General features: G+C 41.6%; 1 protein-coding gene across 7 annotated transcripts in view; it reads left to right on the top strand.

The window, feature by feature from the left end:
• Positions 1-17,000, top strand: part of MTA1 (metastasis associated 1) — a 156,626-nt gene that overhangs the window by 89,777 nt on the left and 49,849 nt on the right. For 4 of the 7 annotated variants that reach the window (XM_056545502.1, XM_056545497.1, XM_056545501.1 and 1 more), the window contains exons 14-16: positions 1,852-2,041; positions 7,670-7,759; positions 7,856-8,011. In XM_056545502.1, the coding sequence (XP_056401477.1) occupies positions 1,852-2,041; positions 7,670-7,759; positions 7,856-8,011 (436 nt within the window). Of the gene's footprint in view, positions 1-1,851; positions 2,042-7,669; positions 7,760-7,855; positions 8,012-8,768; positions 9,454-17,000 lie in introns of those variants that run through there. The other 3 variants (XM_056545498.1, XM_056545503.1, XM_056545504.1) reach the window with 2 other exon arrangements.

The following is a 17,000-nucleotide window of genomic DNA, read 5'->3' on the forward strand; positions in this document are numbered from 1 at the left end:
GGTACCGATGAAAACTACAGATCATGACGCAAGAAATGACCCTTAGAATAGCCCAGTATACAGGAAAGGTAAAGTTATAGGGGGCAGCGACAATTTTAAACATTTTTGTTTGAATTTCTTTAAATTTTTTTGTTTTCATTGTATCTTTGGTTCTAGGCAACGTGTGTTGTCTAGATGAGATGTAAGGTTACCTCAATATGGGACAAGATAATCCTTATCAGACCTATTTTTTAGATTCCTGTATTTTATTCTTCCCTATCCATGCTTTAGAGAGGAAGGTGGGCTATACATTTTGACATCTGCAGAAATGTATATGTGTGTTCAAAATGGCCACCCCTTGCAGATTATACACCTTTCCTAAACAGAGGAATACCATAGCAAACCCACAGAGATTCTTAAAAACATATATGTTCTCCATGCAGATGTCTGTGGTCAGATTGGAGTCCAGGGCCCCGAGCAAGGCAACAGTGGGAACCACTGAGCCACCATTCTTTGCTCCTGTAAATGTGTCCCATGGGAAGAAATAGACTGTTCTTCATGCTACAATAAAATCCTTAAAGGGTACCTTTCATCAAAAAAACTTTTGATATATTATAGATTAATGTATGCAGAATAACTTTCCAATTGCATGTTAATAAAAATATGCTTCTTTCTATTTAATTGTCCACTTTGAAAAATTAACCACTTGGGGTCATCCCTACAAGCCCCCCTTTTTTTTTTTTTTTTTTATTATTGATTTCAGACTCATGGTGGAGTCATAAATCTCAGACTGCAGCCGGGACACAGACAAGCTGAGCACTGCTCCCTGCCAGTCAATCAGACAGGCAGGAGCCAGCACTGTGCTCATAGTACAGCAGGGCATACTCCTTACTCTGCCTTACTGCATGCCCTCATTCATTTTACTATCTGAGCTCCGATCTTTCTTCTCTCTGCACATGCAGTTGTAAACAGAGAGGAGAAGATTCAGAACTGCCAGCTGGGCTTGTCTGTGTCCCGGCTGCAGTCTGAGATTTAGAACTTCAGCATGATTCTGAAATCTATAAAAAGGGCTTGCGGCCAGGACTGGTAGGGAGACCCTTAGTGGTCATTTTTTCAAAGCGGAAAATTAAATAGAAAGAAGCATATTTTTTTAATAACATTCTATTGGAAAGTTATTCTGCATACATTAATCTATAATATATGAAAAGTTTTTTTTTTATGAAAGGTACCCTTTAAAGCGTACCTGCCATACTGCCAAAAAAAAGTTACTCTGTGCCTTATCCTGATCGTGTATGTATTTTTGTGTCTTGGACCTATATATCCGTAATATAGCATTAATATATTGCTCACTTGATTTGACTTCTTGCCTTGGGGAGGGGGTGTGTCCGTCTCTCTCCCTCACTGTGGATGACTCATCTGCTACTCTGAGGGAGCAGCCTGGCAGTCTGCCAATCACTGCACTATGTAACACTTTCCTCTGTTTCATGCTGTACATGTTACACAAAGATGAAAATTATTGGAGTCTGCCTGTAGTATTCCTAAGACATGGTTTATAACAATAAAAAAAATTTTTTATATGAAAATCGATCTTTCTAAATTAGTGCAAGGATTTTAGTGATAAAAGCACAGTGATATATATTATTATTAATTACACTAGCAACGTACATGCAAAATCGTTTAACTAGAAATAAGGATTAGTTGATCTGAACTAACCGTAGGTCCACATAGACTTTGTATCTCAGTCAGGTTAAGCAGAGCCGAAGGGAGTTTTTTTTTTTTTCTTCTGTTTAGTGTTTTTTCTTTTTGTTTTTTCTTTTTAATTAAACATCTCTTTCTCAATTTATACAATTGTTTCTTTTCTTTACATGGAAGAGTCCACATGGCCTACCCATGAGAGCCGGTGGGAGCCCAAAATTTGCCATGAAAACGCGTCAAGCATTTTACCTTCACACTACAAAGTTGACGAGGATTGCTAGGCGATTATGTTGGGACATTTTCCGTCCACGTTATGCTGCAAGACATCCTTACATGCCCATCAACAGTGCTGCTATCAAAGCAGAGTGTAGGTATTTAGGTTACCTGTGGTATTTGCACACAGTATATGGTTTTGTTTAACATGTTTGTGTACTATTAGCACCTAAAAGTCCAAGCTTTTATTTTTTTTATCGTGCCATTATTGTACGGTGTTGGGGTACATACAGTTTATTAAATTTTTTTATAAAACTTAAGGCCAAGTAATTGTGACAGTACCAAATATGTATTTTTATTTATTTATTTTATTTCAATAAATAGACTTTTGGAGAAATGTGGCTTATCAGTTAAGGTCTTAGTAAAAGCAGGCACGGCTTGCTGCCTTAATACGCCCATTTGTGGTGCCCTCTACCTTAAAGGGGTAATCCGCTGCTCAGAGTTTGAAACAAACTGTTCCGAACACTGGAGCCTGTGCCGGGAGCTCGTGACGTCATAGCCCTTCACCCTGATGACGTCATATCCCCGTCCCCTCATGATGTCACGCCCCCTCCCATAGACTTGCATTGAGGGGGCAGGGAGTGACGTCATGAGGGATGGGGCTATGACGTCACGAGCTCCCGGCAGCGGCTCCAGTGTTTGGAACAGTTTATTTCAAACGCTGAGCAGCGGAGTACCCCTTTAATATAAAATGTAAAAATGCTTTTTTTCTGGTGTAATTGAAATGTCTTCAGAAAATTCTTGCTCTGTAAAGAACTTTTCAGCAGTCATCGCCACAGGCAGTATTACAATGAAATGTGACACCAGTATACAGATAAGACCTGGTCAGGCCATTCACAATAGGTGATGCTCAGAGCTCACCCTTTCCCTACACAATAACTTCAATAGTTGATATGGTTGCCTCCGGTCTATTGTTCTTGTAGCTACTGTAAAGCACATGTCTGATTAATGTTCACAGCAGAACAGAAGCTCAGTCAAGATGGCTGCCCTCATAATGTACAAAAAAATTGAGAATTTTTTTTTTATTGTATAATAAAATCAGATCAGATTCTCTTTAAGAATTGATGGTTCAGTGGGATTAGCATCAGAACAAACCTTAGACTCTCCACCGCTGATGACCACATTTGGAGACCAATGTTATCGATCACTAAGAAGTTCCCTGACCTGATACCCAAGTTTGTTTGGTCCATTTTCAACATTTTATAAAACATCTCTGCAAAAAGGCAACACAGCAGAAGTTGTTTCTTGAACGGCTGCCATAAAATGTTATTTTAAATGGTCGTTATTATCATTCCCATTAAAGGGGTACTCGGAGAAGAATTGTTTTCCACCGATCGGCTCCATTGGGGGACACAGACCGTGGGTGTATGCTGCTGTCTCTAGGAGGTATGACACTATGGCAACAAAGAAGTCTGCTCCTCCCAGCAGGATACACCCGCCTCCAGGCCCTGAGGTAATCAGTTTAAGCTTAGTGTCTGAAGGAGGCGGACATTGTCTGGATTTCTCCAGACCAGGTCTTATGTTTTATTATTTTCCTAGTTAGGGAATGTGTTGGTTTTTTTATTCCATTTTCTTTCATGTTTTCAGGTGGGGATTCAGGAACTGCGGCTCACTGTTTCCCCATTGCGAGTAAGGGGGCACAGACATTGCGTATATGCGCTGTTCACCCCCTCTCGCCAACGGTCAGCGCCTGGGGTTGTACCTCATGGGTCCGGGTCACCCTATCTCCTTGCTCGCCTCGCTCGCACATGGTAGCCCGGCATGATGCAGGTGATAAAAGCTGGCTGAAGACTTCATAGGAAGACTTCATGAGGTAAGTTCTTCTGACTGAGGTGAGTATATTTCCCTTTCTTCTTAGGTGCAGATTTGCAACAGCTGGAGACCCTCAGTTTTTCTGCCCACATTTCTCATGGGTCCAATGGGGCCTCCGACTCAGAGGACTGCACGGATGTGTCTGATGTGGTGTACTCAGTGGTTGTGGCAATAGGAGACACCTTCCATCTAAATGACCCAGGAACTTTGGACGTGGCTCCAGAAGTCTCCTTTCTTTGTGCCCCACCGGCACTCAAGACTTTCAGCTCTCACGCTGAATTTTACGCCCTGCTGGTATCCGCCTGAAGTCATCCTGACAAGAAGTTTCAGGAAACGAAGAAGGTTCAAGCGCGGTATTCCTTCGCCAAGGACCACAGTGCTCGATGGACCTCCTCTCCAACTGTGGATCCACCAGTCTCCCGCCTCTCTAAGGCGCCTACCCGGCCTTTGGCTGATGCGGCGGCCTTCAAGGATCCAGCGGACATGAAGGTGGATACTTTGGCAATCTCTGCCCTTGAGGCAGCAGGTTCTTCCTGCTTTTGCTTCTGCCTAGGTGTTAACGGCCCTTTTAGTATGGTCTTCCAACTCCGCCAGGGTAGTCTTAAAGATCCCTCCGGAGGATTTATTTCATCTAGCTCTCCGATGCTCCGCAGCTGGAGATTTTTTCTGTGTTCTGCTTCCATGTGCAGCCACTGTGCTGCCTTTACCACAAGCTACCTGGTAGCCACCGTCCCTGCATGTGGCTTTAAGCCTGGATTGTGGATGCCACCTTCAAGAAGTGAGGCAACGGGTGGAAAAAGAGTTCTTTATTAACTCTGGTAAGACTCACAGAACCGCTTCCGTCGGAAGTCCTCCTTCCGGTTCTGCGGACCTTTGGTACCAACAAAGGGTCCAGCCAGGCGCCTTCATGGAAAGAGGGCTCCCCTTTCCGATCCCATTCCTCCCGGAGGTCGGCTATCAGTTCCGGCCGTTTGGCGGCCCCATCAGGCACCCGTAGGCCTTCCTCGGCCTGAAGGGTCCCCACCCATCGACCTCCCTCGGGTGGTTGGTCGCCTCTTACCTGCCGGGATGCCTGGACATGCAGCTTCAGGGGAATGTTTTGGAGGTTTATTCCAACCTCTCTGTGGTCTCCAAGAAAGGCGTTTCTGTTCAGTCTTGGTTCTTGAGTATCTCAGCCAGCATCTTGCGTTCCCATTCCGAATGGAGTCTCTCCGTTTGGTGCTGGCGTCCATGGTTCAAGGAGAGTTTTTGTTCCTCAGTGGACATCAGGATGCCTGCCTCCACATCTCATTGTTTCCCGGTCATCAGCGGTACCTCTGCTCTGCAGTTCCGGACAGTCATTTTCTATTGTGGCTATCCATTTCGGTCTGGCCACTTCTCCGCGGACCTTTACCAAAGTCTTGGCGCCTGTGATAGCCTCTTTTTACGGACAACAGTTGTTTCCGTGATTCCTTATTTGGACTACCTCCTGATCTGAGCTCCAGCAGGACCCAGATCCTGGAGAGTCTTAGTCTCAACCTCCAGACCTTGTCTCACTTCCGTTGGATGGTCATTTGGGACAAGCCCAACCGCTCTCCTGGGGCTCCAGTTCGATGCGGCCTCTGCCCGCTTTAGACTCCGCCGACTCTTTCAAGAGTCTGATGCCTTCGGCTCCCTGCTCCAGTTTCCATTCATTTTTGCATGGATGTCCTGGGTCGATTGGTGGAGGCCGTGCCATTCGCCCAGTTTCATCACCGACCTCTTCAACTGGTGATTTTCTTCCGGTATGACAGGTCTCCATTGTCTCTCGGCCTCAAGATCGTTCTCTCTCGTCAGTCTTGTTGGTCCCTTTGGTGGCTTTGTTTTCCCCCTAATTTTTTTTTCGTGGGTGTCCCTTCCTGTCCATCCCTGCCTGTCTGTCAGGCTGGGGAGGTGTTTTCAGGGACTTAAGGGTCAGGTTTCGACCCTTTCTATTCTTTTCCAGCGTCCTCTAGCTTCGAATTCTCATGTCCGGACCTTCCTTCAAGGAGTGGCGCGTGCTGTCTCTCCTTATCGGTCACCTTCTCCCCCTTGGGACTTGATTCTGGTTCTGGGGGTACTCCAAGGTGAACCTTTTGAACTCCTTGGGGGAGGTGTCCCTGCGCCTCCTTTCTTGGAAAGTGGCGTTTTCTTGTTATCACCTCCATTTGGAGAGTGTCTGAGTTGGCAGCTCTCTCCTGCCGTTCTCAGTTTCTGGTGCTTCACTAGGACAAGGTTGTCTTCCGGCCAGATCCTTCCCTTTTGCCTAAGGTTGTTTCGGCCTTTCATCTCAATGAGGACATTGTTCTTCCGTCCTTTTGTCCCGCTCCTTCTCATTCTAGGGAGCATTTACTCCACAAACTGGATGTGGTTCGGGCTGTTAGGTATTACCTCTCTATCTCTTCTTTGTCTCGTCAGTGCGATACCTTTTTCGTCCTTACAGAAGGTCGTCGTAAGGGACAACCTGCTTCCAAGGCCACCACTTCTCTGTGGATCCGGTCTGACATTTCGGAAGCCTATCGCTGTAGGGGGAACACTCCTCCCTTCAGGGTTGTGGCTCGTTCTACCTGTTTCTGTTGGGGCATCCTGGGCTCTCCAGACAAGGCCTCGGCCTTGCAGATTGCAAGGCGGCTACTTGGTCGTCTTTGCACACTTTCTCAAGGTTCTACTGGGTTCATACCTTCGCTTCGGCTGATGCTAGTCTGGGCCGTAAAGTGATGCAGGCAGCAGTGGAACAGCCATCTTCCTGACTATCTGCCCACCCAAGGGACGGCTTTGATACATCCCACGGTCTGTGTTCCCCAATGGAGCCGATAGAGAAAAGGAGATTTTTTAACACTTACCGTAAAATCTTTCTCGAAGGATCCATTGGGGGACACAGCTCCCGCCCTTTTGGGTTTCTCTTTGGTTCTATGTCCGAGGGTGTGTTCAGTTATATCTTTTCTTCTGGTTCTCGGACAGTTCGTGTTTTTTCCTTGACCTGTCGGTTCTCTCCTATTGCTCTGGTACTAAAACTGATTACCTCAGGGCCTGGAGGCGGGTGTATCCTGCTGGGAGGAGCCGACTTTTGTTGCCATAGTGTCATGCCTCCTAGAGACAGCAGCATACACCCTCTGTCTGTGTCCCCCAATGGATCCTTCGAGAGATTTTACGGTAAGTGTTAAAAAATCTCCTTATTTTAAATCTACTGGTGTCAGAAAGTTAAACAGATTTGTAAATTACTTATCAAAAAATCTTACCTTTTAAAAAATCTTAATCCTTTCAGTACTTATCAGCTGCTGTTTACTACAGAGAAAGCTATTATCTTTTTGAATTTCTATTTTGTCTTGTCCACAGTGCTCTCTGCTGACATCTCTGTCCATGTCAGGAACTGTCCAGAGCAGGAGAGGTTTGCTATGGGGATTTGCTCCTGCTCTGGACAGTTCCTGACATGGACAGAGATATCAGCAGAGAGCACTGATAAGAAAAAAAAACTGTAGTAAACAGCAGCTGATTAGTACTGGAAGGATTAAGATTTTTTAATAGAAAAAAATTGCAAATCTGTATAACTTTCTGGCACCAGTTGATTTAAAAAAGTTTTCCCCCGGAGTACCCCTTTAAAATCATAAAAAGGTTGAGAATTTTAACAGCAAGTAAATAGCAAAGTGTCTTTATAATTACGTAAGGAACAATATATTAAAAGTTTAGTTTGGCAGGTACTCTTTAAATCACTGCAGCTAGATTATAAAAAAAAAAGAAAAAGTGGCTTCCTGTATTCTTTTTGATAAGTAATTGTTAAAGTGGATGCGTTTTTCTGCACGAAAATAAAACAAACCTGTTATGAAATTTGGGATAGGTTTACATATAAGTTAAAGCATATAAGCTTCCTCTTTTTGTGTCTTATGATTTGTATTATTTATTGAACACCTTTCAGGTACAACAAGGCTTCCAGAAGCTTCTAAAACTCCACTGATGTTAAAACAGATTGTCCGAAAACCTCTAGAACAAGTATTGAGATACATAGGTACTTTCTTTCATTCTGGATAATTAACATGTGTATTTATTTATTTTTTTTCCTTTTATTATAAAATAATTGATCTAAATCCTGTCATTTTTTTAGAGGCGCATCCTTGCACTCCTAAGCCAGACTCCATCAAAAATATTTCCACAAGCATCAACAACTCCCTGACTCCATCTAAATCTTCCCCCGTCATCAACAATGGATCTCCAACCATACTCGGCAAGCGCAGCTATGAACAACATAATGGTATGGACGGTATGTCTATTTGTTTGTTATTTTCTGTCTCTTAAACTATTTTAGAGATTTAAAAAAAAATAAAAAATAGATATATATAGATATATATAATATTTATAGATTATAATATATATTTATATATATTATTTATTTATTTATATATATTATTTATATATATATATATATATTATATATATTATTTATTTATATTATTTATTTATATATATTATTAATTTATATATATTATTTATATATATATATTTTATATATATATTATTTATTTATATTTATTTATATATATATTATTTATTTATATATATATATTATTTATATTTATATATATATATATATATATATTATTTATATTTATATATATATATATATATATATATATATATATATATATATATATATATATATATATATATATAATTATAATATATATATATATATATATATATATATATATATATATATATATATATATATATATATATATATATATATATATATATATATATATAATTATAATATATTTATTGTTTTTTTATAGAATTTTTTTATTTTTTGCATCCAAATAATGTGGATCTCTTCTATGAAAATTACCATTTCATTTCTCTTTCTCATTCGGATGCACACATCCAAATGGCTAAAAATCTAAGCAGCCAAATCTCAGTACCTCTAATTTCGGCGCACGCAGTTTGTGAAATCTTTTTTTATTTATTTATTTTTTTTTTTGTACAATGTCACGGGTTTATAACTTCAAACTGTGTTGCAGACTATTTTAAGGACAGATCAACAAGCAAAGATGTTCGACTAAGCCCAATGGATGGAAAGAGAACGCTGTCCTTCCTTGCATGTAGAAAGGAGAAATTAATGAAGCAGATAAAACAGGACGGGGAGAGAAAATGGAGCACCTTTTAGTTTGGACTGACGCTGTGAGGAATACCTAAAATCAACGTTTATTTTTTATTTTATTTTTTTTTCTCAATAGGTGTTAACTTTTCTCTCCCCCCAACAATACTTTATTCCCTACATATACACAAATGCTGTGAACTTCCATGATCTGGGACTGACTCTCACTGCCATCTGGAATTCTGTCCACAAAGTCTTCATGTTTCAATCATTTCCATTTCATCATGCGGTATCCTTGAGGCCAGACTTAACACAAAAAAATAATAATCAGGATTCTTCTATATCTCAGAGAAGCCTCAGACTGTTCTTACGTGGAGCTTCTCCTGCTTACAGGATACGTGAAGTGCATCTGGAATGATCACCGTAGTGCGGTTTATGTGCCATATTCAGGCTTTTTTTTTTTTTTTTTTTAATGTTTATGTTATTTTTATGTTCATTTTACACGAGTCATCCTCCATTTCCATCGTCTGTGTCTTTATTTGTGCACATTTTCTAGGACGTTGTTTACAGCTAAGCGGAGAGTTTAGGCCAGTCAGTGTTCCAGTGATGGCATTCTGCATCCATTCCCTGCTCAATATCTGTCACTTACATGTATGCTTTGCTCAGCCTGCTTAAATTTTATTTTTATCTTTTATACCAGTGGTCTCCAACCTGCGGACCTCCAGATGTTGCAAAACTACAACTCCCAGCATGCCCGGACAGCCGTTGGCTGTCCGGGCATGCTGGGAGTTGTAGTTTTGCAACATCTGGAGGTCCGCAGGTTGGAGACCACTGCTCTATACAGTCACGACTAATGAGCTCCCTATTTGTTTGTTTTTTTTGTTTTTTTTGTTTTTTTTAGGTATAGCTTAACCTTCTATGTTGATAGTAAGGGGGAGATTTATCAAAACCTGTGGAGAGGAAAAGTTGCTGAGTTGCCCATAGCAACCAATCAGATCGCTACTTTCATTTTTGCGGAGGCCTTTTCAAAAATGAAAGTAGCGATCTGATTGGTTGCTATGGGCAACTCAGTAAGGGGGAGATTTATCAAAATCTGTCCTGAGAAAAAGTTGCAGAGTTGCCCATAGCTAGAGATGAGCGAATTTACAGTAAATTCGATTCGTCACGAACTTCTCGGCTCGGCAGTTGATGGCTTATCCTGCATAAACGAGTTCAGCTTTCAGGTGCTCCTGTTGGCTGGAAAAGGTGGATACAGTCCTAGGAGACTCTTTCCTAGGACTGTATCCACCTTTTCCAGCCCACCGGAGCACCTGAAAGCTGAACTAATTTATGCAGGATAAGTCATCAACTGCCGAGCCGAGAAGTTCGTGACGAATCGAATTTGCTGTAAATTCGCTCATCTCTACCCATAGCAACCAATCAGATCACTTCTTTCATTTTTGCAGAGGCCTTTTCAAAAATGAAAGTAGTAATCTGATTGGTTGCTATGGGCAACTCAGCAACTTTTCCTCAGGACAGATTTTGATAAATCTCCCCCTTACTGAGGAAAAGTTGCTGAGTTGCCCATAGCAACCAATCAGATCGCTACTTTCATTTTTGAAAAGGCCTCTGCAAAAATGAAAGAAGCAATCTGATTGGTTGCTATGGGCAACTCAGCAACTTTTCCTCTCCACAGGTTTTGATAAATCTCCCCCTTAAATCTTATATCCAGGAAAATTGGAAAAAGGGCAAAGTAAAGATGTCATGAGGGAGTGCGAGTTAGTGAATTTCTATAAGCTGGGACTGCAAAATGTGAGGAGGCCTAAAAGTAGTATTCGGGGTTAAAGGGGTACTCCGCCCCTAGACATCTTATTCCCTATCGCCCCTGCGATCTCTCCTGCAGCACCCCTGTCATCTGGTGCGCAGAGTGAGCTTAACTCCGTGCCTGATGACTGGCGATGCAGGGACCGGAGGATCGTGACATCACGGCCTTGCCCTCTTGTGATGCCCGATGAATGCCGCCACGCCCCCTCCCATAGACTTGCATTGAGCGAGCGTGGCGGCATCGCCAGTCATCAGGCACGGAGCGAAGCTCGCTCCGTGCACAACATGACAGGGGTGCTGCAGGAGAGATCGCAGGGGAGATCTGACATCTTATCCCCTATCCAAAGGTTAAGATGTCTAGGGGTGGAGTACCCCTTTAAAATAAGTTACCTCCTACCCACAAGGTAGGAGAAAAGTGTTGCCTGGGCATATGCCTCTGCTCCATCCGTTGTCTTTACATATGACAGTAGCAAAGTACAATTCTTCACTGCCTTTAGTCTGAGTAGAGCAGCAACACTCATACATGAGTCGCTGCTCTGTTCCTAACAAGCAAGACCCTGTTTTAGAGATCATTGGGTTGGGGGGTCCCAGCAGTCGGACCCCCTGCGATCTGACTTTTATCCTCTATCCTGTGGATAGACTAATTGTCAGTCTCTCACTTAGCCAAAGGCTATCTTCCTCCATCCCCATACACCTGCATGCTCAGCCTAGTGTGTGTGTGCTGAATATGGAGAAAAGCCGCCACCATTCACGATCCCTCCGAAAGCAAAATTAGTCAGTTGAGTACCCACCTGCTGATCCTCATGTCCCCTTGCATCTGCCATCAGGGGGAAGGTTGGGAGGCCACCATACTCCTTTGACCTGTCAGATCCTGCCGAAATTTTTGGAAACCCTGCTAGAAAGTGCATTCAATTTCAGTAACTTAAAGGGGTACTCCGGTGGAAAACTTTTATTTTTATTTTTTATTAATCAACTGGTCCCAGAAAGTTAAACAGATTTGTAAATTACTTCTATAGAAAAAAAAATCTTAATCCTTCCAGTACTACTTAGCTGCTGAATAACTACAGGGGAAATTCTTTTCTTTTTGGAACACAGAGCTATCTGCTGACATCACAAGCACAGTGCTCTCTGCTGACATCTCTGTCCGTTTTAGGAACTGTCCAGAGCAGCCTATGTTTGCTATGGGGATTTTCTCCTACTCTGGACAGTTCTTAAAATGGCCAGAGGTGTCAGCAAGAGAGCACTGTGCTCGTGATGTCAGCAGAGAGCTCTTTGTGTTCCAAAAATAAATGAATTTCCTCTGTAGCATACAGCTGCTAAAAAGTACTAAAAGGATTAAGATTTTTTTTAATAGAAATTATTTACAAATATGTTTAACTTTCTGGCACCAGTTGATTTAAAAAAAAAATAAATAAATCCACCGGAGTACCCCTTTAAGTTTCGGCAAGGCCAGCCATATTATTACCTGGCGGCAGAAAGGAACTTTTTTTTATTTTTATTTTATTTTTTTTGCTTTTGCGGTATAGAGACCAGTCACTAATGGTTGGGAAGAACAGACTCGAAGTTGTATGGGTACGTCTAGCTCACTGTTTCCCCACCAGGGTGCCTCCAGCTGTGGCAAAACTACAACTCCCAGTATGCTCGGACAGCCTTTGGCTGTCCGAGCATGCTGGGAGTTGTAGTTTTGCCACAGCTGGAGGCACCCTGGTCTGGGAAACACTGGTCTAGCTGCTTGTTTTTAGCCCTCTGAGACCTGTTCTCCCACAACTGTGGTACCAGCCATTAGACCAGTGGTCTTCAACCTGCGGACCTCCAGATGTTGCAAAACTACAACTCCCAGCATGCCCGGACAGCCGTTGGCTGTCCGGGCATGCTGGGAGTTGTAGTTTTGCAACATCTGGACGTCCGCAGGTTGAGGACCACTGCATTAGACCCACAATTTACGACCCATCTCTCATGAATCCTTCATTGGAATCCTCCTTTGAAAATTCGCCTTTCCTGACTTATAGTTGATACCGCTATCAATAATACCGTAGGCTTGTTTGTTCGCTTTCGTTTGTTTTTTATTTTTTTTTCACCCACGGCCAGAAAATCCTATAAACTCCCCAGTTTACAGTTTAAATGTGAAAAACCTATTTTTAAAAGGTCATAGCAGTGTCCTATTTGCTACAGCGAAATATAATTTATTTTTTTAAGCCTTTCTTACAATAAAATTCTGTTTTTTAGCTATAACGGTGTTATTTATACTGAACCCTGTCCTGTCACTATTAGCACAGCTTGCTGTCTCAGCTTTGCAAAAAAATAAAGATTGACATCCGGATCGCAGCTTTCCTTGTCGGACGCCACCATATTGCTTTCTATTTTTTCTGCCACTGCCGAAATACAGTATAAAACGTTAAAACTGTCTTAAATTATTGTACTATTTATATGTAGACTTGTTATGAGAAAATTTTTATGCTATTTTTTTTATTTTTTTGTGTCTTGATCATGTGACATGACCTCCATGAATACTTTTGCTTTGGTTTAAAAATTCTCAGTATTTTTCATTTGTGAACAAAAGCCTGTGTTAACCCCCCCCCCCCCCCCCAAAAAACTTTTTCTATGGAAAAACTCCAGTCCTTACATTTATGGCCCATTTTGGCCTTCACGGGCTTTGCCCCGTCAGTTCTAATACTTGATATAAAAATGAAGATTGGTTGTTTTTCACTATTATGGGGTTGATCACTGTTAAAAACTGTTTTTAAATTACAGTTTGAGGTCAAATAAAATTATTTTTTCAAAGATTATGATTGGTCGGTGTGGCATTTTAATATGAATAAGCAATTTGTATGGATGATTTCTAGCATGGAATATGGACCAATAACAACGCTCTGTGTTATGTATTTTCTCTTATATTCTGCAGTAGGGTGACTTGTAAGCAAAAGTACGGTAGTTTAAAGGGGTGGTACGGTGGAAAACATTTTTTAAAAATTTTTTAAATCAACTGGTGCCAGAAAGTTAAACATATTTGTAAATTACTTCTATTTAAAAATCTTAATCCTTCCTGTACTTATTAGCTGCTGAATACTACAGCGGAAATTCTTTTCTTTTTGAAACACAGAGCTGTCTGCTGACGTCATGACCACAGTGCTCTCTGCTGACATCTCTGTCCATTTTAGGAACTGTCCAGAACAGCATATGTTTGCTATGCGGATTTCCTTTTATGCTGGCAGTTCTTAAAATGGACAGATGTCAGCAGAGAGCACTGTGGTCATGTCAGCAGACAGTTCTGTGTTTCAAACAGAAAATAACTTCCACTGTAGTATTCGGCAGCCAATAAGTAAAGGAAGGATTAAGATTTTTTAATAGAAGTAATTTACAAATCTGTTTAACTTTCTGGCACCAGTTGATTAAAAAAAAAAAAAATAAATCACCGGAGTACCCCTTTAATTCTTCCAGTACTTATAAGCTTCTGTATGCTCCACAGGAAGTTCTTTTCTTTTTTTTGAAATTTTTTTCTGTCTGACCACGGTGCTCTCTGCTGACACCTCTGTCCATTTTAGGAACTGTCCAGAGCAGTATAGGTTCGCTATGGGGATTTTCTTCTACTCTGGACAGTTCCTAAAATGGACAGAGGTGTCGGCAGAGAGCACTGTGGTCAGACAGAAAAGAAATTCAAAAAAGAAAAGAACTTCCTGTGGAGCAAACAGAAGCTTATAAGTACTGGAAGAATTAGGATTTTTAAATAGAAGTAATTTACAAATCTGTTTAACTTTCTGGCACCAGTTGATTTAAAAAAATAAATAAAATAAAAGTTTTCCAGCGAAGTACCCCTTTTAAGGCTATGGACACCATTGTGCTGAATTTTTTTTTTTTTTGTCCATTTGTTTCCTAAGTACAAAATGAAGCTCTCTAAATCAGTGTTTCCCAACCAGTGTGCCTCCAGCTGTTGCAAAACAGCATGCGCAGCGAAACTCGTTGTATCGTGGTCAGAATAAAGTCATCTATTTGAAGTACTGTGACACCTGTTCCTTCTGTCCCGGTCAGCGCCAAGTTTAAGGGTACGTTCACACGAGCGGATCCCCAGTGCGTATTACGTTGCGCATCCGCCGCTGAAGGACTGCTGTATGCTGCCTTTACAGGTGCCTGCTTGGAGCGGCAATCCACCGCTACAAGCAGACACACTGCAATGTGTGATTTGCTGTGCGCATGCGCAGTATACTCACACATCGCGGCAGCTCTCGGCCTAGCTCATAGAGCAGGAGGAGCAGCCGCGATGTGTGCGAGTACATCGCTTCAGTGTGTCTGCTTGTAGCAGCGTATTGCCGCTCCGAGCAGACACCTGTAAAGGCGGCATACAGCGGTCCTTTAGCGGTGGATCCGCAGTGTAAAATATATGCTGGGCATCTCCTCGTGTGACGTACCCTAATCCTGGCTGTGTAGAGGGAAAGCAGAGAACCCACAGCAAAATGTAGACTCCTAAACACTCGGATCTCACATACAGCGTGTACTACAGGGAGCATAAACCCACACGAGTGGAGGAATGAAGATTGCAACATGTCCTTTACCCTTAAAGGGTTCCTGTCGCGACAAGATAGCAGCAGGATATGTGTAAACTGGACCGGCATTGTCATAGCCTGAGACTTGCCCCGGCCTGACCGGATCGATAGTCAAAATGTCGGAAGTCCAAAGTAACGTATATGGGATTTCTGGCGTTTTTAACTCCTGATCGTGATTTGTTGGGCCAAGTCTTGGGCTACGACTATGCCCGGTCAGTGTACACACATCCTGCGTCTGGATCTTCATGACTGGTACCTTTTTAAGGTGGAAAACATATTATTATTATTTTTTTAATCCAACAGATTTGTAAATGACTTCTATTAAAAGAATCTTTACCCTTCCAGTACTTTTTAGCAGCTGTATGCTACAGAGGAAATTCTTTTCTTTTTGAATTTCTTTTTGTCTTGTCCACAGTGCTCTCTGCTGACACCTCCGTCCGTGTCAGGAACTGTCCAGAGCAGGAGAACATCCCCATTGCAAACCTATGCTGCTCTGGACAGTTCCTGACACGGACAGAGGGCACTGTGGACAAGACAAAGAGAGCAGAGAGCACTGTGGACCAGACAAAAAAAGAAACTCAAAAAGAAAAGAATTTCTGTTGTAGCATACAGCTACTAAAAACTACTGTTTTCCACCGAAGTACCCCTTTAATAAGACTTCAAATCTTTTTGTAGATTGACCCTCAAACAAAACCTTGGTCCACCTAGTTATAGATCTTACACATAATTACAGTATTTATATAGGAACGGCAGCTGTTGTTGCATGTTCGGTGTCACAACTTTTCCCACCCATTTCTGGTGCGGTGGAAACTCAGATCTAGAAAGTTGCTTTTCTCAAATTGCAGTAAAGTTCACAGCTGGCGTGGGCCAAGTTATCTTGTGTAACACACACCAGACACATTCAATGGGGGACATGTATCATTATTTGTGTATGGTAGAAGCATTTTACCCCTTTTCCCGAATTCTAAATTATGTGCAGAAGCGCTAAATGTATCAATCAAGTGCAATGAGCTTCATAAATTGCGGGTAAATATAGTAATCTCCTAAATCCACTCTTTGGAAAATAGAATCAATGATTTAGAGCATCTTGCTACGTTAAGTCCAAGATGGCTTATATTTGCGCAAAAAAACAGCTCTTGCGGCAAAATTTTTGGTGTAAAAAAAAAAAGTACGCAGTTAATAAATCCATGTGTATTATAGATGTCACTCCAAGGTACCCTGATTCAGCCACATCTGGAGAACATGCTCTACCAAAACGTGCACAAAAAAATTGCGCAAAAAAAGGGTTTGCGCAAAATTTTGCCCAAAAAAATACACACACAACAGGGGTAAAATCTTTGATACATGTCCCCCAATGTGTACTCCAGTTTATTGCTATATATGTGTGCATGTAAAGAAGGGTTCACAAATTTAGTCTTATCATTTAAAGGGGTACTCCGGTGGAAAACATTTTTTTTTATTTAATTTTTTTCAAATCAACTTGTGCCAGAAAGTTACAGATTTGTAAATTACTTCTATTAAAAAAAAAATAAAAAAAAATCTTTACCCTTCCAGTACTTTTTAGCAGCTGTATGCTACAGAGGTAATTATTTTCTTTTTGAATTTCTTTTGTCTTGTTTACAGTGCTCTCTGCTGACACCTGATGCCCGTATCAGGAACTGTCCAGAGCAGGAGAAAATCCCCATTGCAAACCTATGCTGATCTGGACAGTTCCTGACACTGACAGAGGTGTCAGCAGAGAGCACTGTGGACAAGACATTAAAAAGAAATTCAAAAAGAAAAGAACTTCCTCTGTAGCATACAGCAGCTAATAA

Source organism: Hyla sarda, chromosome 11 (genome assembly GCF_029499605.1).
Source record: "Hyla sarda isolate aHylSar1 chromosome 11, aHylSar1.hap1, whole genome shotgun sequence".
In the NCBI taxonomy this organism is placed as follows: Eukaryota; Metazoa; Chordata; class Amphibia; order Anura; family Hylidae; genus Hyla; species Hyla sarda.